Source organism: Akebia trifoliata, chromosome 9 (genome assembly GCF_017979445.1).
Source record: "Akebia trifoliata isolate Shusen 1 chromosome 9, ASM1797944v1, whole genome shotgun sequence".
NCBI classification, from domain to species: domain Eukaryota; kingdom Viridiplantae; phylum Streptophyta; class Magnoliopsida; order Ranunculales; family Lardizabalaceae; genus Akebia; species Akebia trifoliata.
Genome location: NC_141383.1, coordinates 1224112 through 1248910, shown reverse-complemented (window position 1 = coordinate 1248910; position 24799 = coordinate 1224112). Strand labels below are relative to the sequence as shown.

At 34.9% G+C, this 24799-nt stretch overlaps 2 protein-coding genes across 3 annotated transcripts; both read right to left on the bottom strand.

Annotated features, from left to right (window-relative positions):
* Nucleotides 1-1355: 1355 nt before the first annotated feature.
* On the bottom strand, nt 1356-5781 carry LOC147393997 (plasmodesmata-located protein 7-like). The gene is made up of 3 exons (XM_086453531.1): nt 4666-5781; nt 1580-1694; nt 1356-1469 (listed from the first exon to the last, which is right to left on the bottom strand). The coding sequence occupies exons 1-3, from the start codon at nt 5399-5401 to the stop codon at nt 1466-1468; spliced, it is 855 nt and encodes a 284-aa protein (XP_086309657.1). The 5' UTR covers nt 5402-5781; the 3' UTR covers nt 1356-1465.
* A 2482-nt stretch (nt 5782-8263) lies between these two features.
* Nucleotides 8264-20605, bottom strand: LOC147393996 (ubiquitin-conjugating enzyme E2 variant 1D-like). 2 transcript variants are annotated; one of them, XM_086453532.1, is made up of 6 exons: nt 20402-20605; nt 12121-12260; nt 11144-11212; nt 10564-10689; nt 10349-10475; nt 8264-8474 (listed from the first exon to the last, which is right to left on the bottom strand). In XM_086453532.1, exons 1-6 carry the CDS (start codon nt 20427-20429, stop codon nt 8416-8418), a joined length of 549 nt encoding a protein of 182 aa, XP_086309658.1. In that variant the 5' UTR covers nt 20430-20605; the 3' UTR covers nt 8264-8415. The 2 variants fall into 2 exon arrangements, with proteins under 2 accessions (XP_086309658.1, XP_086309660.1); XM_086453534.1 differs by lacking the exon at nt 11144-11212 and having other exon boundaries at nt 20402-20578.
* Between the last annotated feature and the right edge of the window lie 4194 nt (nt 20606-24799).

Sequence of the window (24799 nt, the reverse complement as noted above, 5' to 3'; positions counted from 1 at the left end):
ACAAAAGAGACATTAGAAACAACTGACAAAAATAAAAATAAAAATAAAAATAACCCATATAATGAAGTGCGAACCAGACTAGTTGAGGTGTTGAGATAGTTGAATCCTTTTGGGTTTGTCATCACAACTACAAGATGTAAAATAACTCTCTTACACAAAGGTAGGGAGCCTGAATCATAGTAACCAAGTTTAGATTCGACGACCATTCAACAGGGTTTAGTTCAATTAATTTGGATAAGTTCGTTAAAGTATATATAATAAAAATTGAAGAAAAAAATGGGAATAACAAAATTACAAATTATTTTTTGGGTTTTTTTTTCAAAACCATCATCTTCAACCTTCCTAAAAAAATCTTATTTTTATTATATATTTTTTAGAAACTGAGGCGTTTGACCTCTTAGAAGACCCAACTAATCCCCGGGACAAATGCAATACCCTTCGTCCACACGCACCTAATATAAAAAGCCTTATATTATTCTTGACATTTTGTGACTAAGTCTCAATTAGACTTTGGGCTTGGGCTTTTGTACTGGAGCAATATGACCCTTTTAGGTATGAGAGTGACCCTAATCACAATTTTGCCATGGGATTCCTAGGAACTGGCTATTGATTTAAAATAATCTAAGATCCTAGCCCTTCTTATGCCATGTGAGCACACAAGAAACCATAAGTGATTGGGAACCTATTCACTCAAGTTGGACATATAAAAAATAATATTCAGTGGGAATCATTGAAACCTAACTTGGGATTGATTTGATTTAATTGGGTCCGCACAAATATGCAAAAAGGTGTGCCCATGCATCCATTATTATTAGAATAAAAGGAGCAAACTAGCGGTGGATGCCCTTTAATAAATACAAAAGAGAAGTGTAACATCAGGTTGGTAGCTTTGAAAATGGTTGTGCATTTTTGTTATATATATATATATTAAAAAAAAAAAAAAAGGAAAGAAATTTTTTTTCATGAAAATTATTTTTCCTTTTTGCAAGAAACAATTTTCTCACTCATTCTTTGGGGGAAAATGATTTTCTCATCAGAAAGGAATAATTCTAATGTTGTCTTCTCACAATTTTGTTGTTGCTCCAAAATTTAAACTAAATCTTTCTTCTTCCTTTTTTATGCATTTTTCAAGTGCAATCAAATCTTGGAAGACATTTTTGAGAAAATTCAATTTTTTTTTTAAATAATTAGTAAGGTATGGAGTGTGGATTATGTGGAATCTTGGCTTCTCCATCTAATATTCTTTAGTTGTTTCAAGGTACTTTCCTTCACATGTTTCTACCATCTTTTTCAAGTCTCCCTTCAAATAAAATATAAAGAAACTCCAAAAAAGATAGAGAGAGAAAAGAAAAAGTAGAACCAATAGAGAAAAGTGGATAAAAAGAGCCCATCCAAAGCAACTTATTGAATATAAGTCTGAAGTAGAGGGAAAAGTTCAGGAAATTTACACAAATTTACAATTTATTTACCTGCAATCACAAAATACAACACCTACCAATTAATATATAGAAAGGTATTTTTAATTTTATATATAAAGTTCAAATTAAAAAAATATATATTAAAAAGAAAAAAAAAAGACCTTTTTACTTGGAAGACCTTTCTTAAGAAAGAAAGGAAAACTATGATTAGAGCTACTCCGGCCATCAAACCAATGATAATGGCAAGCGCCTTCTCTGCATCATCATTAGAAGAATCTGTCGTGCAAAAATAAAGAAAAAATATTTAAAAAAATACATATTTCTCTAAGTATTAATAAATAAAGAGTCATGATAATCTGACGCCCCCCATCATAGAACCATAGATCATTTGCCTCGTGATACACAAGAAAATTATCAAATATTAAGCACTAAGCACTTCATAATAAAAATTCTTGGAGAGAGTGATTGAGAAAATTTTAAGATGAGAAACGACCATATAACATAACTAATTTGGCTCGACATCAGAAAGATCAATTATGAATTAGATAATAGAGCAATATGTTTCAAGTGAAAAAGGAAAAAAGTTTAAATATGATTTCTAATGACTTTAAAAAGAAAAATGAAGAAGTAACATTAAAATTGACATCGATTCTCACATTGTTGACGTGGATGTATGTACAGAACCATAGATGCTTTTCAACGAGATACAAGTGAAAAGCATCTATATGGCAATGTGTGCACCTTCATGTCAACAATGCGAGAATCAATGTCAATTTTAATGTTACAAGACACCTTTAAAAAAATATGTGAAGAGAATCATTAGAGAGTTACATTGGCAGGTATTAGGGTCCAAACAATAGGTAGTAGAAAGTGTGCTCGTAACGACTTTATCTCTACAGTTGCCCCCCAAGCCTCTAATCTACATTTGAAAAGTCATTATCGCGCATTAAGCTTACTTCACTTTCGAAACTCTAAAGTGTGAAAGGCCCTAGTTAATAATAATAAACCTACGAGCCTCTCTTCCTTTATAAAAGCGAATGGCCTTACTTCTAGTTATAGATCGGTGACTTAGCTACTAATACTCAAAGTGGTTCATTGATGTATGTTATTTACGGATGATTCATTTTCTATATAAACTAAATAAAGATTAAATACAAAACTAGAACTATAGATAAAGGGTCAGGTTCAAGAGACATATGAGAAAACATATGTAAAAACAATGTAACATTAATAAATTTTCAAAATATGGGTTAGAAATTTTTGATTAAGCTGATTTTTTGTGAGTATGATCTCTATGATAGGAAGATCATCCAAAAAAAAAAAAAAATCAGTCCAATCTGAAATTTCTAACCCCATTAAAAGTGATTTAGAATGTGGACCGTAGATTTTTTGTCAATAATTTGTAAATCACTTTTGATGGATTTAAAAGTTTCTGATTGAGCTGATTTTTTGTGAGGATGATCTTCTTATCATAGTGACCATCCTTGTAAAAAATCAGCTCAATCCAAAACCTCTAACCCCTATTTTGAAAAACCATTGTTTTTTTCACATGTTTTTACATGTGGCCCTTGAACCGCCCCCATAGATAAATACGTTAGAAACTAAGGATTTTAATATAAGTTAGACCAAAACATTATACATATATAATTTATTTATTTGATTCAATTATGTGTAAAGATAGAGAAATTGGTGATAATGTGATCTATAAAATTAGTTTTGGGTGGATGAAATACATTTGAGCTTCTGAAATATTATCTAAACAATGTTTATTGATCAAACTAAAGAAGCTTTTTATAAGACAATAATAATATTAGAAATGCTTTATAGATTTAAATGTTACAATGTTGTATATGTAAAAATATATGATTATTAATATATATATATAGAGCATACGTGTATTGCCCCGAGATGCCTAAAAAGCGAAAATGATCAAACGTCGAGTGGATTTCTTGGCAAGACAAAGACTAATACTTGGAGTTGAGCATGACCTAGTGGTAATCTCAAAGTATTTGTGATTCGTGATTGGAGAAAATAAATCACACTGCGCCTCCAAGAAACAATATTTCATGCATTTGGTGTAATAGAGATTTTTTTTTTTTTGTGTGTGGATAATTATAGAGGTTTGGAAACCCCAAGGGATTGGCCTAGTGGGAAGCCGAGTCTTATAAGCTCCTCGACAAAAAGTAGGTCAAGATTTCGAAGCCCCACGAAACTATAAATTTCTTGGGGCTATCCTCTAATATCTTGTTGACCATTGATTCAACCTGTTGCACGTAGGACTTTCCAACGAGGTGGTACATGTGACCGTAGGATTAGTCCCACCCGAAGTGTGGGGATACCCACAAATTAAAAATAATAAATAAATTGAGGGAATTTATCTATAACTCTAATGAGAGGTAAATCAAGAGAAAAATATTTTTCAAGTTTCTATTGATCATCATTCCATCACAATTTTTAATAGAGTGATTGATAAATAAAGTCATAGATTGTTGGTACCAATCAGTCAAACATGCCTCTAAGACCTCATGATTTCCCTCTAAAGTTTAATTTGGTTTTTTTCCTTGTTTCCAACTTGGAAAACAACTAAAGTGAATTAGTGGAACACCAACTTTTGAAAATCAAAGTTACATAAAAGCAAAAGAAAATCAAAGTCACAATGTAAAACATCCTATTGACTTTAGAGAGATTCCATTTCCACACCAACTTTTGCTAACACCACACCAAGATGCGTGTTAAAGTTATTTACATATGAATTGGGGTGGCGTTAGCAAAAGTTGATGCCACAATAGAATCTCTCTTAACTTTTTTTTTTTTTTTTTTTTTTTACTGATTGTTGAATTTTGATGGGATGGTTATCATACCAATCAAACGAATCTTGATCTGATGACTGTGGACCTTAAAATGGCTCCCCAGGTACGACAGAACGAAACAAATTAGCCAAACCCAAATAAAATACGTAAATATGTAAATAAAAACATGAGAAATTTAGTGACAACAGAAGGGTACTTTTGTAATTTAGGCATCCCAAACAATCATTCCCTACAGAAAACCCACTTTACACTGGACATGGACTTTAATTTTTATCTTTTTTTTTAAATTTAAAAAAAAAAAAGCGAAAAACACCTTCTTTTCCTATGGGATATCCTGGTAAATTCGGAAATTGTTCAAGGATAGTTTAGTAAATTAATCTCATTCAAAAAGAACAACAAAACCAGAAACCACCAACTAGGGTGGTAAAACCGCTTACCACTAACCGCTTTAGAATCAACGCTACCACCATTCGAAAACCTCGCGTAACATTTTCCCAAGAACATATCCCCAGACTCAGACGTACCACAATCAGTTTTCAACCGTTGGATGGCCTCCGAGATACAATCTTGACACTCACTCGAACTCAAATCCCCAACACACTGAGTCATCCCTCGTAAATTCCCTGACCCACCAACTCGGTAAGGCCCACCACCACTAGCCAACCCACCCAACACCGCATCTCTACCACTCATCAAATTCTCATCATTTCCAATCGACGGTCCACATTTCTTCGACACCACGGTTTTATCTTGCATCCCTAAGAAGGTAGTGTTATCGTACTTCACGAAGCATCCTTGTAACTGCAACGTGGCACCACAGGAGTCAAAGCAGAGAGTGCTTACTTGGCTGACTGAGTGAGCTACGCACGTGGCGCAATCTAGCATGGTGAGATCACCTCTGCATTGGTAAAGACCGTACACCACGTCTTGTGGACTTGTACCCAAGATGGTGAAGTTGTTGTAAGAAGTCAAGGTGGCAGAGTTGACTAACGAGGTGAGGAGGGAGTTGATGTTTGACTCGTAAGGTGAGCCGGGTGCGTATTTTAGCTGAGAGCAGCCACCGTAGATGAAGGAGTTTATGGTAATGGACGGCTCAGATGGGTTTGGAAGAGATGATGAGATGATGATGAAGAGGAGGAGAGAGAGGAGAGAAGGAGAAGGAAGTGGAGACATGTTTGGTTTCTCTTAAGTTTGTGAGAGAGTGAGATTGAGAGAGTGATTATATGAGATTGTGGATGATTCTGGACCGTCGATGTTCTGACTTTTGAGGGTAATATTGTAATTTCAAGACATTCTTTGTCAGAATATTTTGACCAGGACATCGTTGCTTCGAGGGGAATTTACGTACAGTAGTTGTTAGTAAACTAGATTTTTTTAAAGGACGAAAGTACCCTTCTATTTTTTATGATTTTTGGGGAATGTACGCTTTCCAAGAAAAATATTTTCTTGAATTAAAAATAAATAAATTTTCAGAATTTCAGTTTATCACAAATTTTCAGAGTTCTTGGTTAGGGTAATAATTAGGACTGCAACTTAATCTCATTGAGATCGAGAATCGAGCCAATATGGTAGCTTTGGGTTGATTTGATTTGATTTGAAATAAGTTATGTTCTATTTTGGATTAAGAAAATAGAGAGTCGATCAATTTAGTTCGATACTCAAATTAAGACTTGTATATAAAAGAACCAAATAGAGTTCCAAATCCGTTTGTAATAAATAAATATATATAATTTATTATGAATTACTTTAGTTGGTAGGATATATATCAATGACTTATTATTTTATGGATAAATTAATGATTTATTAAATGAAATTTTATGTTTAATTTTTTTTTTTTTTCAATTAAAAATATGTTATTTCTAAGAAAATTTATAGAATATTGACAACCCATATAATCAAATTGACGCAAACTAACTTTGGTTCGATTTGAATTGGTTTGATTTTATTAGCATTTTGGTTCAATTATGATTCTTATTTAGTGGAATCGATCTATGATGGTTAGTTTTCAATTTTGCCCCAAACTGAATCAAGTTGAACTTTGAGAAGAAAATTATTTTTTATAAGGTTAAGTTTGTGAATACTTGTTTGTATTAATAGTAAAATTATGATTTTTCTGGAAAAAAAAATAAATAAAGGTTTTCAACAAAAACAACAATGAATCATGGTTTAAAATCTTGGATTTCGCTCATTAACAACTGACACCAAGTCGAAACGAACAAATCATCTTGTTATCTTAGATGAGTCATCTTTTAATTTTATCATAGACAATACAAAGGCTTTTTGTAGAACTGTGAATCAAGAAGGAACTACCTAATTTTGACCATACATCTTGTTAGTGGCGAAGTCAGGATTTTACTCATGTGGGGACAACTAAGAATGAAAAAAATAGTTGTCGGGGCAACTAAGAATGAATTTTTTTTTTTTTTTTTTGTAAGGGCAATAGTGACAGATTTCTTTATCCGCCACTAAACCTGTTGCAATAGCACATTAATCTATAGAATTTGAAAACTCTTATTGGGGCAAGTGCCTCCATAGCCCTCACTCTAAATCTGCCCCTACATCTTGTCTCATTCATGAACGATACCACTTGTCATCTCTATGTCTCAGACAATTTTCTAAATTGTGAATCAAATATTGGGTGAATTATTTTTTTCTCAAGAAACTAATTTCATGCATATTTTGTTGGTTGGATGGAAGATCCAACCGTTCATGGTCAATATCGAGGCAAATGTTTGGGATGCTCTTGAGAAATAGAGGACTCCACCAAAACAAATCAAAACAAATTAAGATTATGCTCACCCCAAGATGAATGTAGAAAACACTTTCCTTACATTGTTGGTAAGGATATGTTTGATAGTATGAAAAATCAAAATCCATGAATTTTAAATTCCTTCGGAAAGTGACAGGAGGAAAATGGGAACCATGGAAAACTTGATTCCATTATTTGATTCATCTTGGGGCAATAATATGGAAAAAAGAAAAAGAAATGATGAAGAAAGACGAGGAGAGAGAGTGTGTGTGTCTCTAGAGGCGACGAGGTTGATTGATAGTAATGTGATAGAGCGTAGGAAGAAGAAATTGTTAGGATTTTGATTTGGTATGAGATTTCGGGATTGATTTTTTTTTTTTCATGAGAATAGGTGGAAAAATGAAATCAAACCTTTCATGGATTTTTGAAAGAGGATAAAAAAATCATTTTTCCTGGTAAAAATCAATCAAACACATGAAAAATGACTTTCCGACATATTTCCCATGTGTAATCAAACACAAACTACGGCGAGCTTCCGAATCATCACCTTGTGGCATCCAAAAGCATCCATGAAAGGTACCTCCAAAGTAAATGTATCTAAAATCATTATTTAGTTTTTAATTAAAAAAAAAATGCTAAAGTGACTTGCAATAACACATTAAGTAGCACGAGTGTCCTTGAATGTGCAGAAAAACATAAATGTCTTTTTTCAACATATGTATTATACACTGCTACTTGAGTCACCAAAGGAAAGTTTTAATGAACTTTCACAAATTAAAGAAATATCATCTTTTAATGAGGTCTACAAAATCACCTTAGTCAATATTTTAAATTACAAAAAAAAAAAAAAAAATCCTTATAACATATTAAATGATAAAATATGACTTACAAAGTATATTATCTACTTAAAATTTTTAAAACTAATTTATAAAAAATTTAATCAGACATAAATCCTAATTTTTCTAATAAACATTTGAACATTCCACCTTCTAGTAAGAATTAAGTAATTAACCAAAGACGAACCAATATTGCGGCAAAACGAATTCGACAGCACATCTAGGCATATCAAACAACACAATCATTTCAAGTGTTAGATGTCTTTGGATGTCAATGTGACAGTAAGAATCAAAGTTGGTTTAGACATCAACAAATTACAGACTAGTGCATTGTGGGAAGACATGTCACAATAGCCTCCAACAATTGTAACATAAACAGTAAATTATTGAAATTCTTAACTTATTATCCGATAACAAATTTGAAAAACTACCTTAAATACTCAATAGACATTTTGATGAAGAACCGAATATATTGAGTAAATTTGACAATTTAGGACCAACTTGGGTCTAATATAGCCTTGTTAAAGACAAGGTTATAAGATGAAAAGGCAATCTAAATTGACAATATATACAGATCAACATATTTGTTCATGGTGACTTATTTAGAGAATACAGCACTTCAGCACTAACCCCTTTTGATCCACTCTTTGCTCTTCATTGCCTGTAAGGACATCTCTCCACAATAGCTTCAATATTACTACAAGTGATTGTAAAGAATACCTCCAGCAAGATTTGTAGAAACAAGATGTCCCGTAAACTAGTACCCATAATCAACACACTTGCCCGATGATAAAAAAAGATGGGCCATAGATCTAAAGGCCGAAGTAATCAAGTACTTGCTTATCGTACAGTCGGTAATATTGTGTAAGAAAAAACACTTTCCTTACTAATATAGTAAGATTTTAAGCCTTACTAAGCGTCGTTTAACTCAAATGGATTACCATTTTAGCATATCCAACACCACAACCCTCTAGATTTCATGTATAAAAACTCAGATAAAAAATAAATAAACAATTTCTTTGGAGCTTGATCCAAGGTTTTGAAAATGGATGGCTATGGAACTTCCACAGAACTCCAAAATTTAAAATTACAATTCAACGATGAAGTTCTTTTTTGTTTTGTTTTTTGAAAGTTCGTAGAATTTTGTCCTCTACGATAGAGCTGGCAATGATCCGAAATATACCCGATGTCTAAACCAATCCGATCTAGAAAAACATGAAAAATCAATTTTTTTCACATCGGATTGAGATTGAAACCTCATATCTGATATGATTACAGATGTACCCCACTCCGCTCTGAAAAAAATCCGATCCAAACATATTTTAAGATTTTTATTATTATTCATAATTTCATATAAATACATATAGATAACACATTTTAGTATTTTAGGTTTTCCTCTACATTTGTAATTGGAAAAGTGGGTTTCTTTTTAAAAATTTTATATCATTATATAATTTTAAAATTTTTTGAACATTTATAATTTGGAGGAAAAAATAAAAGGCAAGAGTTCGAATCGGATTCAGTTCAAAGATTCATCAATCGGATCGAGGACATGATTAAAAAACTTTGGATTGGTATTGGAGTGGTATTGAATCGATCTGTTGCCAACCCTACTCTACAACCCTGAAGCATGAAATCATGTTTTTGGATGCCACAAGGTGAGCCCAAGGACCCTTAGTTAGGGCTTAAACGGGTCAAATACGGTCCGAATATGAGTATATCCATATCCTAATTTTTTATTAAGATTCGTATATGGATCCGGATCCAATTCGAATTCTAACAGTTAAAACCATATCCGACCCATTTTAATTTTATCAAATCCATATCTGGATCCGATCCGATCGAATAAATTGATTCGGATCGGTCGGGTCAAATAATCTCAAACCATTCAAGGTTATTTTAAATAAAATTGCTAAAATGTGGTCAAATGGTGACTTGAACTCAAGATCTCTCATTTTAAAGATAAGTCTTAACCATTACACCCAACTATTGTTGATTGATGGAAGATAACTTGAAAAATATAAAAATACAATTTGCAAAATAATATATCATTTTGATCTTAGTGGAAATAGGAATGAATCCGTATCCGACTCGGGTTAAGGGACATCAACCCATATCCAAACCATATTTTAATTCGGATATACTTGATGGGACCAAACCTGCTAAATTCGGATTTGGTGCACTCAGATTTTGGATAAAATCCGTCCCATTTTAAACCCTACCCTTAGTAAGGGTGGAATCTTTTCCAACTTAGTAAAGCCTGTCAGACTCATTGTGTGACTGTCCAAATAGCCCATTTATCAGATTGTTAAAGATTAACCAATCAACTCGGCTATTGCACAACAGCCACCCTAGCAATGGTGCAGTGATTTACTTAATCGTTCAGATCAATGGGCAAATGCGAAGGATTACGGGCAGCTATGATTTTAAAGACAAGTCTTGTTCCTTCAAGGCCAACAATGAAGTTTACCATAGAAACTAGGAATAATAAAGGAATATATGTGACCGAAAATTCAGAAATGGAGGTGGGCTCACCTTCGGGGGGCTGGACTAGCTTTCGGTTCTGATGAGACAACATCTCTTTCTTCAATTGGGTTAATATGCCCTCCATTGTGTACTCTCTCTGCCAATCAACAAGCATTGGAAACTGGTTTGGCTCAACCTGCATTGGTGATCCATAAGCATAAGTTAATCACACAAAAGTTCAAGATCAATAGAAGTACAAAACTCTTGTCAATGGTAGTACCCACCATTCCAGTTTCCTGGTTCACACATGTCATGTTTATCCGTGATTGGAACCTTACGGTTGGTGGATTATCTGGATAATCTTTGTCACAAAACAGCTTTAACTGGTAGATGCGTCCCTCATGAACAGTCTGACAAGTGACACCAAAAAAAAAACATAAGACAAGATTTCTTTCTATGCTTTTTGCAAAGTGCGAGGTGGAAACTTGAGATTCATTCATTAATAAAAGCTGAAACTTTAGGTTCTCTATTACTAGTTCACAACTAGGAGACATTGCCCCTTTTGCCATTTGTTGGGGGATTTAGAAGGAATGTAATGGTCATGTTTTGTTGAAGGTACACTTGGGTCTCTTGAGGATGTATCCTTGTTGGTGTTGGGCTTTTCTCCTTTTTTTTGATGTAAGGTTTTTAGAGTTCAAGGGGATCTTCTTTAAAGAGTTTATAGCTCAGTGGGATCAAGTTTATTGTATTTCACTTTCTTAGTGTCAGTGTTGCGTTTGTATTGTTTCTTTTCATCTCAACTGATTTAATGAAATGATCTTAAAAGTAAAAAAAAATAAAAAGCTATGAGGCGTTGCACCATACCATAGACCTGAGGTCCATCATCAAAACAGCGCTACCCCATAGATTGTACAAGACCACAGGCTCATCAACCTGAACAGTTCAGTCTATGGGCAATCAGCACATCTATCTGGACGTTCCAATTCATGGGCCAGCACCTCTAGAACACTGGAGAAATCGACTTGACACGTAAAATGTGTGTCATGGAAGGGATGAAAGTTCACTCATCGAGCAGTTGGAAGTACCCCATAACTCGACTTGTTGAACTATGACTGGTCCTAAAGGCCCCTCACCAACTGGATGGTTCTTTTTATTTTTTATTTTTTTTACAAGAAACATATGGTTCTTTTAATTTTGTAAATATAGATTTTATAAGAAACAAAGAAGAAATACAAGCAAAGCAGGGAGGTCGAGGGTAACCACACTGAATGGTTCTGAATAATGAATCATCGGACTACTTGTAAATGGGGAATGCAATTTAATCGAGAATGATAGAGCATGGATCCATCACATTAGCAAAATACAACTGTGAAGTGGTCATAATCACAAACTTGGAGTATGGGTTTAAAACGACGAAAAAAAAAAAATGGGAAAATGGGAAAATGGGAAAAAAAAAATGATGAAACATAGAAAATATATAATATATTAAAAAATTATGAAGAAAAGTGTATATACAATGATACATTAGACATTTATTTTAATTTATTCTATGTTTTCAATATAACATGTTCTAAAAAATAATAAGGCTACAAGGAAAGTGGTGATTTATTTATTTGAAAAAAATTTGTTTAAAATGTTAAAAAACACGACTTTTCAGGAAAAAAACACACATTTTTTATCGTTTTAATCGCTAGAGGTACAAAAAGTGTTTTAAACGTATTTTTTGGGGGAAAAAACGTTGTTTTTGTGACCATGGAAGTGGTTGTGATTATTAGAATTCCAGCAGAACTAATGCCCAGACTTGTGAGCATGCAAATAGGAAGAAGTTCAAGAAACCGTACATTGGGAGGACCGATGATGGTCCCAGTCCACGACCGCATGAATATATCATCAGCATCATCCATTCCATAGCTGACAGTTCCATCTCCAATTCCCTTCTCCCCTCTCTCGAGTTCCTCCAGCAATCTGAAATTTCTAGGAACTACAAAATGACCAATACAAAATTCACCATTAATCCTTGTAGATGCATCTTTGTGCAATTCAGCTCATCCAACATAATAAACATTAAATACTGATTATTCTCTTAATCCGTTATAAACTAGTGAAGATTGTCAATCGTATTTCCCCATAGTCTTAGTATTTCCTGTTCAACCGTTAATAAAGAAACCAGAGCAACAAAATGCTTATCTTTCTTTTAAGATCAATAAAAAAATTATCTTACTTTCCACTACAACTTGCACAAAAACTGGGAGTTTTTTTTGAGTATTTCACATGTTAACTCCTAAGACACCGACCAAACATTATGATTAGGTCAAAACCAGTGGATTTTACTACTATAGACTGAACGTCAATTCATAATTGGGATAAGACTTTTATGATGATGATTGCGTGGGCACAATTCAATATCAAAGCAAAGGTATAAGATTATCCTAGATTATTTGGCGGTTCAACAAAGACACATTATGGGATTTAGTCCACCATATATGATTATTTTGTTGATCTGATAATAGTTGCAATCGATCAGCTTAAAACTAATTCCCTCTTTCAAGAGTAAAATATCCTTTTAGAAAGTACCCCTATTGAACTATATAATCCATGGTTAGATGTCAATACATTTGGTGATCTGTTCACGAACTCACAATCACAATCAATTTGCAGAGTAGAAGGTTAACTACTAGTGACATGACCACAATTTTATGCAACTTAAAACTGTTCAGGAAGTTGGACGAGTAATATAGATAGTCTACATGGGACATATGTATAAATTGTGCATAATTTCCATTATAAAGAGTGTGCATGCTTTGTTATTGTTCCCAGTGGTATGACTAGCCACCAATATATATATCAAGAGAGAGAGAGAGAGAGTAGTAGAAGGTGTAATGGTTGAGATGCCAGAAAAAGTAAGCCCTTTAATTTACTGTTTTTTTTCTATAAGTAACCCTTTAAATTCTTACTTGGTATCAAACACTAGCTTGAAGACAGGAAGACAGGTGGACTGACGGGCATGAATAGCACATTACAGATTCTGAAGAGGAACCGACACCGAAGGGCATATATTATAATAGTACAACATAGATGTTAGGAAATTGGAAGAGAAGTCAAGCAGCTCTCAGGCTACCAACCATCTTGGTGGAGGTGTTTGGAATGGAGAAGGTTGAAATTGTGAAGGGTGTTGGGAAGATCACGGACATTGGAAGTTTTATACAGGACATTAGGATAAATGATGTAGGGCAACCTAGGTTTTATTGATTCTAAGGCTGCTTAACTTTAGAAAGAGTGGGGGAAAGGTTAATTAAGTGGTGATGAAGAAGAAAAAAAAATTCCAATTGGCTATATGTCGAAAGAATTAATGCAAAATTTTGCAATTAGGGTGCTTTAATTAGTTTGGGTTGGGGTTAGCCATTGATCTAAAATATAGAATAAAGAAAAAGATACTACGAGGGAGAATAGATGAGATGAAGAGAAAGATAATACAAATACTGGAAGAATTACCTTGGAATCACACCAAGGGTTCTTGATATCACATAAAGACGGCCTCACACCATATCCAACCACTGGAGAAGTCTTAAGAAGAGATCTATTCAATAAATTTTTAAAAATCAATTATAATAGCCATATATAAAGGCTCTCACATATTAGACTCAAAACCCTAATCCTAACATGACATAACATTGATGCTTTTAACATTGGATACCCTATCAATATTTTTACCATAACTTTCTTAAAACACATCAGAATCACAAAATCTTGGGCTCGTTGGATATAGATAACAAAATAACCTTTCAAATGACCCAAAAATCAACACAAGACGACAAGTTCTAACCCCCTCAAACTAAGGTCTAAAGAAAAGTTACGTGAATAATACTTACTCAAATCAAATCCTTAAAATAACTTAAAACAAATAAAAAGAATACTCTTATATTCCTAAAACCCGTCCAACCCATTAATGGGCTACAAAATATACTAAAAAACGGCCTGTGATATTCGATGTCCTCATCATTAAAGCAAGAAGGCTATTAGTGGTATTGAGAAGAGATCTAGTTCCAATGCAACCCACTGCAGTTGATGAACAGCCAGAAAGCTCAATAAAGGTTGTATTCCTCCCCTCCAAGGTTAATCCCTTAAGTCCTTCAGCTTCTTCGGATGACTAAAGTTTGGGGATCTTGTTGGTTTGGAGATAACCATCTAACACTAGAGCTCTCTATGTTGCTCATGTTGATCATCTTCAAGCCCTTCTCCAATGTAGGCTTCGTCCATGGGTGGACCATTAAAAGGTGTTACTGTGTATTTGTGGAGCACAAACCTTTTGTGTTTGGGAAGAATACTAGAAACAAAGAGTTGGTTTTAGAGTCGTTGAAAGGGGCTTGAATTCTAGACCCAAATGTTGTTGTCCCTTGGTTTCTTCCATTGGCTGAGAAGATAATGGAGGAGGCTTCTCCATCTGCAAGAGGTCTCTATTATTAAGCAACTCAACAAAGGGAGCAAAGTCATTTTGGTGTAAAGGAAGTGTAACACTAGAGGCACCTCTCTTCATACCCTGAGATAATAGAATATTTCCATAAGGGCACACTTTCCATCATGAGATACCCCTCTCTATTTACCTCAAAGTGTTATTCTCTCTCTCCAAATCCCTTCTTTTCACTTCATCCTAAGATCCACTCGGTATAACTCGTGACTTGGCCCAACTTTCATTGGCATAACTCGTAAGAACAACAATTCCCATTCCTTGGTCATTGTACGTAGTAAATGTTAGACAAGTCACCCTCTTATTCTGTGATGATATCATTGAGCTAACAATGGTAGATTTGGCAATTTCTATCAAAGTCAAATTGAATGGTAGATTTGAACTGGATCACTAACGGTTTTGATTGTTTGCAGGTCCGTGAAAACAGTAGAACCTCTTTCTTGTATTTAATACTTCAAATGCACTGTATAAAAAGAAACAATAGTATAGCTCTATTGATTAAAAAATAAAAGTAACTCTGTTTTAATCTGCACCGCTCAAATACATGAACACAATGAAAAAGTTCGCATATTGTCATCTCCAATTTTTCTACTCATAAGAAACTGAAAAATGGCTTAGATTTAAAAGCGTCCTATTACTATTAAAGAGTGAAACTTAAAGATATTTCTGGACTTTCTAAGCTACATCCAGTTATTAATCAAGAATGATTGACACTTAACTAAATTAGTCCAATAGAAATTAGGAAACTAAAGAACTAATAAATATTAACCTGCTAAAACACTTGAGAGAGATAGAGGAAAGAAAAGAATGCTAGTATACTAACTTTGGGACACTGAATAACTATGAATCCATCCAATTAACTATTTAAAACACAATAGAAAGCTAGTATAGTTCCAAACATTGTTTCAATCGTAGCACCATATGGCCAATTAATTCCTTTTAATGAAGAGGAACAAATAGTATATTGAAGTGCCAACTTAGCTAAGTGGTAAGATGTGTGGTGTGTTGTTTCCACGTCCTAGGTTCAAACCCCCTTGAACCCAACTTCATTTACTAACCACTAACCTTATACCTATCTAAAAAAAGGAGGAACAAATAATATAGCAGCAGCGTACGAAATTTCAGTGCATCTTGTTGTTCCAGCACATACATCATTTCCTTTCTTTCATCGTGATCAAAGTCTTATCCCAAATAGTTTTCTTTCTTATCCTTCATTTCATTGGATACAACACATTGTGAACTTTTAAATATTTAGGCATTTATTTTACCTACAAATTGGAGTTTTACTTTTAATTTTTATACCAAGATCGTGGTATTAGCACCAACAGACTTTACCAACTTACCAAGTTGGTGGTATTACTTGTTGCTTTGAAGCAGTCTCAAGCATTCCAGTGAACTTGAGGAAGAGTAAGGTATTCTTGGTGGGTAAGGTGCCAAATTTAGCCCTCTTAGCAGCCTCGCCTGCTTGTCGGGTGAACAAGCTCCCCACCTCATACTTGGGGATGCCTTTGGGGCCTCCATACAAGAATTCTTTTATTTGGGACCTAGTGGTGGAAAGGGTGCAAAGGAAGCTAGCATCATGGTAGGCAAATTTTCTGTCAAAAGAGAATAAGTTGACATTGATCAAGGATGTTCTATCTAGTATACCCGTCTACTTCCTCTCCCTAATTTTGTTACCAAAAAGGATAGAGTTGAAATTGGACAAGTTGATTCAGGACTTTCTTTGGCACGATAAGGAAGGCAATCGAAAGCATCACCTCGTGGGTTGTAAATGTGTGCAAGGCAAGGAGAAAAGGGGGTTTTGGCATACGAAAGCCTAGGCTGGTGAACGTCACTCTCTTAGGTAAATGGATTTGGTGATTTGGTGTTGAGGTTGATAACCTTTGACGTCAAGTTATAGCAATCAAATTCGGGACTAACGAGTTTGGGTGGGAGAGTGGGAAAGCTTATGAGTGTGTGGTATGGAAAGGGATCATGAAAGTGCTTCTGGTGTTTAGGATGAGGTCTCCTTTCAAGGTGAGCCACGACAATAAGGTGAGATTTTGGGAGGACATTTGGTGCAGAGAAACCCTACTTATGGAGGAGTTTCCACTCTTGTATTTGACCACAACTAAAAAGGGGATGCCTATAGCTAGCTTTAGATGTTTCTCGGACGACTTGTGGTCTTGGAACTTTGGTTTCCATAGGAGTTTCAACGATTGAGAAATGGAGTCGGTTGGGAGGTTGGTTTGCTCTGTGAACTCTTTAGCTCTCAACTCCAAGAAAGAGGGTGTTTGGATCTGGAGGGTGATAAGGACGAATTGTTTTTGGCTAGCTCCTATCGATCTCTATGCTCTGAGGATCATGCCTCATTCTTGGAGGTGGCCGTGTGGGCGACCAAAAGTGCTGTCCAAGGTGTCATTTTTTAGCTAGACAGCAGTGCTTGGTAGGATTCAAACCATGGACTTCTTTATACGTTGAGGTTTTTATGGGGCGAATTGTTGTGTTTTATGCTATAGTGATGACAAATCAGCTGACCACGTTTTGTTGCATTGTAAAGTCACATATTAGGTTTGGGCTCACTTCTTTTCTTTGTTTGGGGTGTCGTCTTGCCTGCCAAGTTTAGTGCACTCTCTCTTTTCGAATCTTGGGCAATAATTGGGAACTCTTTCTCCGGGTTTAAGGGGATACTGTGGAGCATAACGCTTTTTGCGATTTGTTGGGGCATTTGGAAGCGCAACAACAGAATTTTTGAAGGGAAATGTCTCAATCATCATTCTATTATTTTTCTGTTTTGAATTTAATTTTCCTTTGGTCCAGAGACTTTATAGATCTTAGAGTGGGGTTTTGTTTGAAGACCTTGTGAGAAATTGAGAGGGGGTTTGTTGCACTGTAAGAGATTAGTCGGTTTGTATTAGTTTCACTTGGTCGGTCAACAAGTCTGACCTTGCCCCTATCAATGAATTTCTGCTTATCAAAAAAAAAAGTTGGCACCTTCATAAATTGAAAGAATTTACCAGAAAGCATTTAGCATTTAATAAAAAAACATTAAAAGAAAATATTAGACATTTTCTTTTAGTTTCACTATAAATAAGTTATAAGAAATTCACTTGCTTACCATTCTCTCAAATCTGTCTATTGCATTCAATATTATGACACTATAATGTGCATATTCATTTGGGTAATTGGAAAATATTTTGCTCAGATGGTCCAATTTTGGCCACATCCAATCTGTTCCACAACCATCATAGTCCAGTTTAGGAGTGGGAGCACTGGAAGCAGGCCCATGTTAGGAGTAGCAGCACCATAAAAAATTCAAGGTTGAACTACTTTGTGACCAAAAGCAGGAGTGGGATTCCAGAATGAAAGTGGCTTTCTGGGTAGAAGATTTCCACTATTAGGACCTAATTATCCCAAAAGAAAACATATTGCCCATTTCATAGTTCAATCTCTTTCATATCATACACCAAATCATTATTATTTTCCCTTAATCTATAAAAAAAAAAAATCATTATGCACTCTATCATGTAATGATTTAATCTTTTGCCAAATTTATGCCTTGCACAAAAATTCTTTCAATTAGATATTGCAGAAAATGTTGAACTAATAAATAACACTCCCACACATTGGAGAAATGAGACAGTTGGGGGCATTTTTTTCCTATTCAAAAGCAAAAATATGACCTTGAGAGCTTATTTTTTAACAAGCACATTAATCACTTGGCTCGTAAAATATAAAGCTTATAATTTGTGCTTCCTGCATCTTTTACATGATAAGCAATGTCCCAGAAAAGAAAAAATAAAATTAGAGTAGACTTAACTCCTAAGACACCGACCAAACATTATGACTAGGTCAAAACCAGTGGATTTTACTACTATAGACTGAACGTCAATTAATAATTGGGATAAGACTTCTATGATGATGATTGCGTGGGCATAATTCAATATCAAAGCAAAGGTATAAGATTATCCTAGAGATATGCAGGTCACCCAATAAAGAAGGAATCGAAGCAATCTCAAGAAGCATTTTCAGGATACCCACGGGAAAGCACTGGGAAGCGAAGCCTGTGGAGAAGCTGGGAAGGAGACCTGTTGGTAGACCCCAGAGCAACATTGTGACTCCCGAGTGTTAAACCCAAAAGCAGGAGAAAGCTACTTCCCTTACAAAGCACACTTGGGAATCATGGGGAACTTGCCAATTTAACTCAGATCCCTAGAATCATGGAGAAGATCCAGGGATTGAGAGTGAGCTTATCAAATTAGAAAGAAGTTGAATTAAAAATCATTATGAGATTGGAAAGAAATTCAAAGCAAAATGGAAACCCTACAAGTATAAATATAAGGTAAATTATTTTACTTAGAAGGAATTGATTTTGGTTGAATAATTACAGTGAATCTGACTTGGGCATCGGAGTTTCTTTGGTAGATACCACATCGGTGCTTAGACAGGTTCTTCGTGCAGATTTGATTTGGTGGTGCCATGAATCTCGAAGTGGGGGTGAAGAAGTCCATTTTAATTATGATGGTGATGATGAGAGATGCATGTACATTAATATTATCATATTTTTATAGGTTTAAGTTTAAAGGAGGAGTTTTCATCCTAGGTATGTGGTATTACCACACAAAGACTTTGCCACCTCATCATGGTGGTATCTTAAAAATTTATATTTTTATCAAATCCATCGTGTTGTCAACGTGTCACATACCTAATTCATAACTTGATGATCATATCACCAAAAATAGTAAAAATGATGAAAAAGATACAGAATGATCGAATTTGAGGTAAATCAGACCTCTTAGACCAATTCAAGATGGTCAATCTTCAAAATCCAATAAAGGACTCAAATGCTATTTCTCTGATTAATTCCTTGTCTGATGGAAAACAAAATGCATAGAGTCCAAACCTACCCATTAACTTCTCCTAAAATAGCTGAAAAACTACAGATTACAACCACTCCCTAATTCCCTATGAAAAAGGAAACAATTCCTTCTCAGGTTGAATAACTCTCTCTCACTTACCTACTCACATAAGGAACTAACTACACTTAATACCCTTGTTACAGAGTTATGATCCGATGCATCACAAGCAATGATACCATACTCCCCATGCATTCTAACTAACCTACACCCATCCCCACCCCCATCCTCATGCACATATCCACGTATCACAACGACGCAAAATCTAACGGAGTTAAACTAAGGGACTCACGCTTATGGTCATGGACTTCAGGTCCACTCAACTGCACATCTCATAAACTCAAAGATCACCACTCATGAGGACACACCATTCATTGATTGCATTCCAAATTCTAGAAACTACATAAATATCCAACCCATTTGTTTCAAAGTTCAACCTGCACACATTACTATCACATAGTTACATCAGAATTGGAATGAAATCTAAGGGTTACTAAAAATCTTAAGTTGTATGAACCAACTGAATAGAACTAACCTAGATTTTAAACTAAAACAGATTGAACTCAACCATAAACCCTAATTTTAGAAACCCTAAAAACCATCTAATAAGCAAGAGAAACAAGGATGTAAGAGCATAAAAATCCAGAAAAAGACATTAGCAAGCAAGAATTATAAAAAATTTCAACAAAAATCAAAGTATAAAAGATAATATCAAAGAGAACAGAAATTGGAGAAATAAGTGAGATGTTTGATGAAACTCACTGACAACTCTGGAGCCTTCAGAGCCCATGTTACTGTGCAGAAACAGAGAGCTAGGGTTTCTCTATCTCAGAAGAGAAGAGAGAGACTGAAAAATTACAGAAGAGAAATAGACTTGTAAAGCAATCAGCTTGAGGGTAAGGCGGTTTGCTCGGTTTGAATTCCGGTTCTCGTTCTCTCGGTTCGCCTAAAGTAAACCCGGTTCACTACGGAGTTCTAGGGAGAGTTTTGAATTAGGGGAAATTACTTAATGCATCATGGAGGAGTAATGGTTTACCATTTCTCTGGAATCGGAATTGAACCGAAAACCCTGATTTAGATAGGGCTTAAAATGGGTCGGGTTCAAGTCGGATATGTATCTACTTATATCTATATTCGGATTTTTAATTTTGGTCCAAATCTAGATCAGGATTCAACTCGAATCCTATTAGTTCAAACCATATCCAATTTTTTTTTTACTTTCATTAAATCTATATCCGGAATCGATCTGACCAAATTAATTGATTCAAGTCAGTCGAGTATTTTTTTTTTCCTTTCATTAAACCCATATTCAGATCCGATCCGATCAAATTAATTTATTCAAGTCAGTCAGGTCGGATAATTTCAAATCATTACAAAGTAATTTATTAAAAAATGTAGCTTAAATGTGATTTGAACTTAAAATCTTTTAGCTTTTGAAAAAATTCTTCAACCACTACACCTAATATTCATTTGTTAATAAATGATATACTAAAAAATATACAAACATAACATACAACATACAAAATAAAATAGAATTCGAATATAAGGATAAATCTGTATCCAACTCAGGTCAAGGTACATCAATCCATATCCGACCCATATTTTAATTCGGATATGCTTGAAGAAACCAAATCCGTTAAAAATCGGATTCGGATCACTTAAATTCCGTATAAAATCTGACCCCATTTTAAGCCATAGGTCTCGATTCCCTTTTCTTATTGGAACTAATTAGATCCAGATCTAAAATGGAACCGAACTGGTAAAAATCAGAATTGTTAAGTTCTATCCAATGGGTACCCAGAATCAATTTATTTTATTATTTCTTTTTGTATTATAGATGATTTATCATATTCTCTTATATTAAAATTAAGGCATGTTATGTAAATTTCTTCAATTTGTATCGTTATATAACAAATTATAACTAAGTTAATAATTTTGTACTTAATATGTTAATTTTTTTAAATAAAAAGTTTATAATAATTTGAATTTTTTTTCTCATTCGATTCTTGAGAATCGGAATTGATGGGTACCTATGTTTTTTAGTAGTTCCAAATCCGATTCTATTTATTTTGGAATCGGGCCCAGAACTGACAAGAACCGAAACAAAAATAAATATAGTGGTTATGATTCTAAATTTCTTAGGAACTAAACTAGAACTGACCCATTGACACCCTTATGTAGGAGGGACTTCTATCTAATAAGTTTTGAAAATACCCAAAATACCATTTTTTTCATCGATTTGACTTAAGTTTTTCAATGATGATTGCAATCTATTACAAGGATTTGTGACGATAAATAACAAATGGTGAATGATATACTCATAGTTTCAAACATTTAAATGTAACTTTAGTTTTATTTGGATGATTTATGATATTAAAAGTTTCTGTTAAATCCTTAGCTACATTAGACATTTGTCTATTGGACTTCATGCGCACCCTCTTATTAGGAGAAACTAGTTTGTGATTGTGATCATTCGAAAAAATTGTTACTCTCCACTTATTGGTATCTTTAAACTGTAGAATCCTCATACATGCCATACACCCACACATGTGTGTTGAACAACTTCTTGTTTCTCCCACCACATCTTTTCCAATCTTTTTCTTATGGTGCCCTTTACGTGAGTATACAAATTTAACTCCTGTCACATCATTTATATTATGTCAGGTTTGTTTGAAAACCGAACTCAGATTGCATAACTTTGTTGTCGACCATACTCTTCATAGCATTGTTTTGTTTTCTCTATCGAATCGAAAGCTTTCCCACATATGGTACATCCGTTTTTTGAACATACTTATTAATGATAGAATCATCACCTAAGCCATTATTTTTTTAGACACCCCAAATTGAACGGGCCCCTACTCGAAAGGGCCCAAAAATACCGATTTTTCAAATAAATTGGCCAACAAGCTTCAAGGGTCCAAATCAATGAAAAATAACGTTTTGATCAAGTCGAGGCCCCTAAGACCTCCTAAGGGTTTAATGGGCCCACATGAAAAGACTCGGCATACTTCCCATCTACCCCCACTCCACTCAAAATATAGATTTTTCAACAAAATGGGTCAACGGGCCTCAAAAGCCCAAATCACTAAAAAGTGACATTTTAATCAAATCAAGGTCCTCAAGACCTCCCAATGGTCTAAAGGACCCACGAAAGGGATTTAACCTACCCTACACCTTCCCAACCTTCACCGCTCTGCTCTTATATCCCGAAATACTTGATTTTCGATGAAATTCTCTGACGGGCCTAAAAAGCCAGATTTGCCAACACATGGCATTTTAATCAAACCAATGATTTCAAAAACCTAAAAAAAATAAATAAAATTTAAAAAAAAGGAGACTTGGGATGCCTACCACCTCCTATACCCTCCACCTCTCCACTAAGCCCACCTAAAGCCTATAAACTCTCAATCCTCCAAAATCAATCTCTCACATTTCCCCCTAACCTAAACTTGATCCCACATCACCTAAAATCTAAAACCAACCTATACCCTTAAAACCCATTCCAAAATAACCCCTAACCAATTCCTAAAACCCAAAACCACTTCATAACCCAAGCCCAAAACACTCTAAAGCCTACAAACCCAAACCCATATCCAATTCATATCTAACCCACAATCCTAACCCATAAACCACAACCCACATCAACCAATTACTCTTTAATCATCAAAAGGTGACACATGTCATCACCCCCTCTCACCTCCCTCATCAAACCACCCACCCCATCACCTTTCTCCAAAAAATTAACTACCCACATCACCTTTTCTCTAAAAAATCATATTAACCCACACCCTCTCCTAACCTACCCTCATTACTCCTATAAACCTTCATTCTCTCAAATCAAACACCTCCAACCCATACTTCTCCCTAACCTACCCTCATAACTCCCTAACCCTTATTCTCTCAAATCAAATACCTCCAACCCACATCTCCCCTAACCTATCATCATCATACCTCTCCCTAATCTACTATCATCATTTCCTACAAATCCATCTCTACAACTTAAACCTACACTCATCCTCTCAAATCAAATACTCATTCTCTCCCATCAATTAAATCTAAACCCTTAACCTCCACACATCTTGCCACATGTCACCATCTCCCTCACCCTCCCAACCACCCTCTTACACCCTTCATTCTCTTATCTAAACACCAATCAATCAATTAACGACCATCTTAAACACCCATCATCTCATCTCACCAAACACTCCACCCAAATCGTTTGGGTAAGATCCAAACCATTTAGATCAAAACACAACTCATTTACCTCTATACATAATTACCCATCTCCCAACTCCTAATTTCATACCCCCCCACCTTTAAAACATATGTCATTCTCTACTCTCCCACACTTCACCCCATTATATCCCTAAAATACCCTCCCAACATCTATAAAAACCCCCATCCTCTTCCCAAAAATGATTTACAACTCTCACTACAAAAACCTCTTACCAAGTCTCATAAAAAATCACTCTACTCTCTACTCATCACTTCACTACTTTCTCACACTAATCTCAAAAGAGTTACATTCTCATAACTCATTAAAGACTCAACTCAAGAAGATATAGAAGAAGAAGAAAAATGAAGGAAAGAAAAGAAAAGAAAATCTTGAAACTTCAAGGTGGATGCAACAAAATACCCCTCCTCTCTCTCTCTACCCTCTCCTCATTTCTCTTCTATTATCCCCTCCTCTCTTTAATTTTTATTTTAGATAGTCTCTAAGATGTAATGTTTCCCCTCCCTTATCTCCGGTAGATCGAACTTCGGTTTGATCGAAAGTATAAAGGTTGTAACCACCTTCAAGAAAAATAAAACCGATTCAACCCATCAAATCGTTTTGAGGCAACCGATTTTTAGGTTCCTTCTTCAACTCATGAGAATGGATCCATAGTCATCGCCAACATTTTAAAAAGTGTGTTATTCCCAAGGCTAAGGATCTATAAAGATCATCTCCTTCAATAGGATGATCTTATAATCAAGTCGAAAATAAATCCTTACTAAGGGTACAAGATATCGACACGTGGCACTTCACCTTTATTTTTGCATTTTTAATTTAAAATGATCGAGTTGAGTTGAGGTTACCACCACATGGTGGGGAGAAAAGGGTGTCTAACACCTTCCATTTTCTCCAACCGAGTCGCTTACCCCAAATCTCAAGGATTG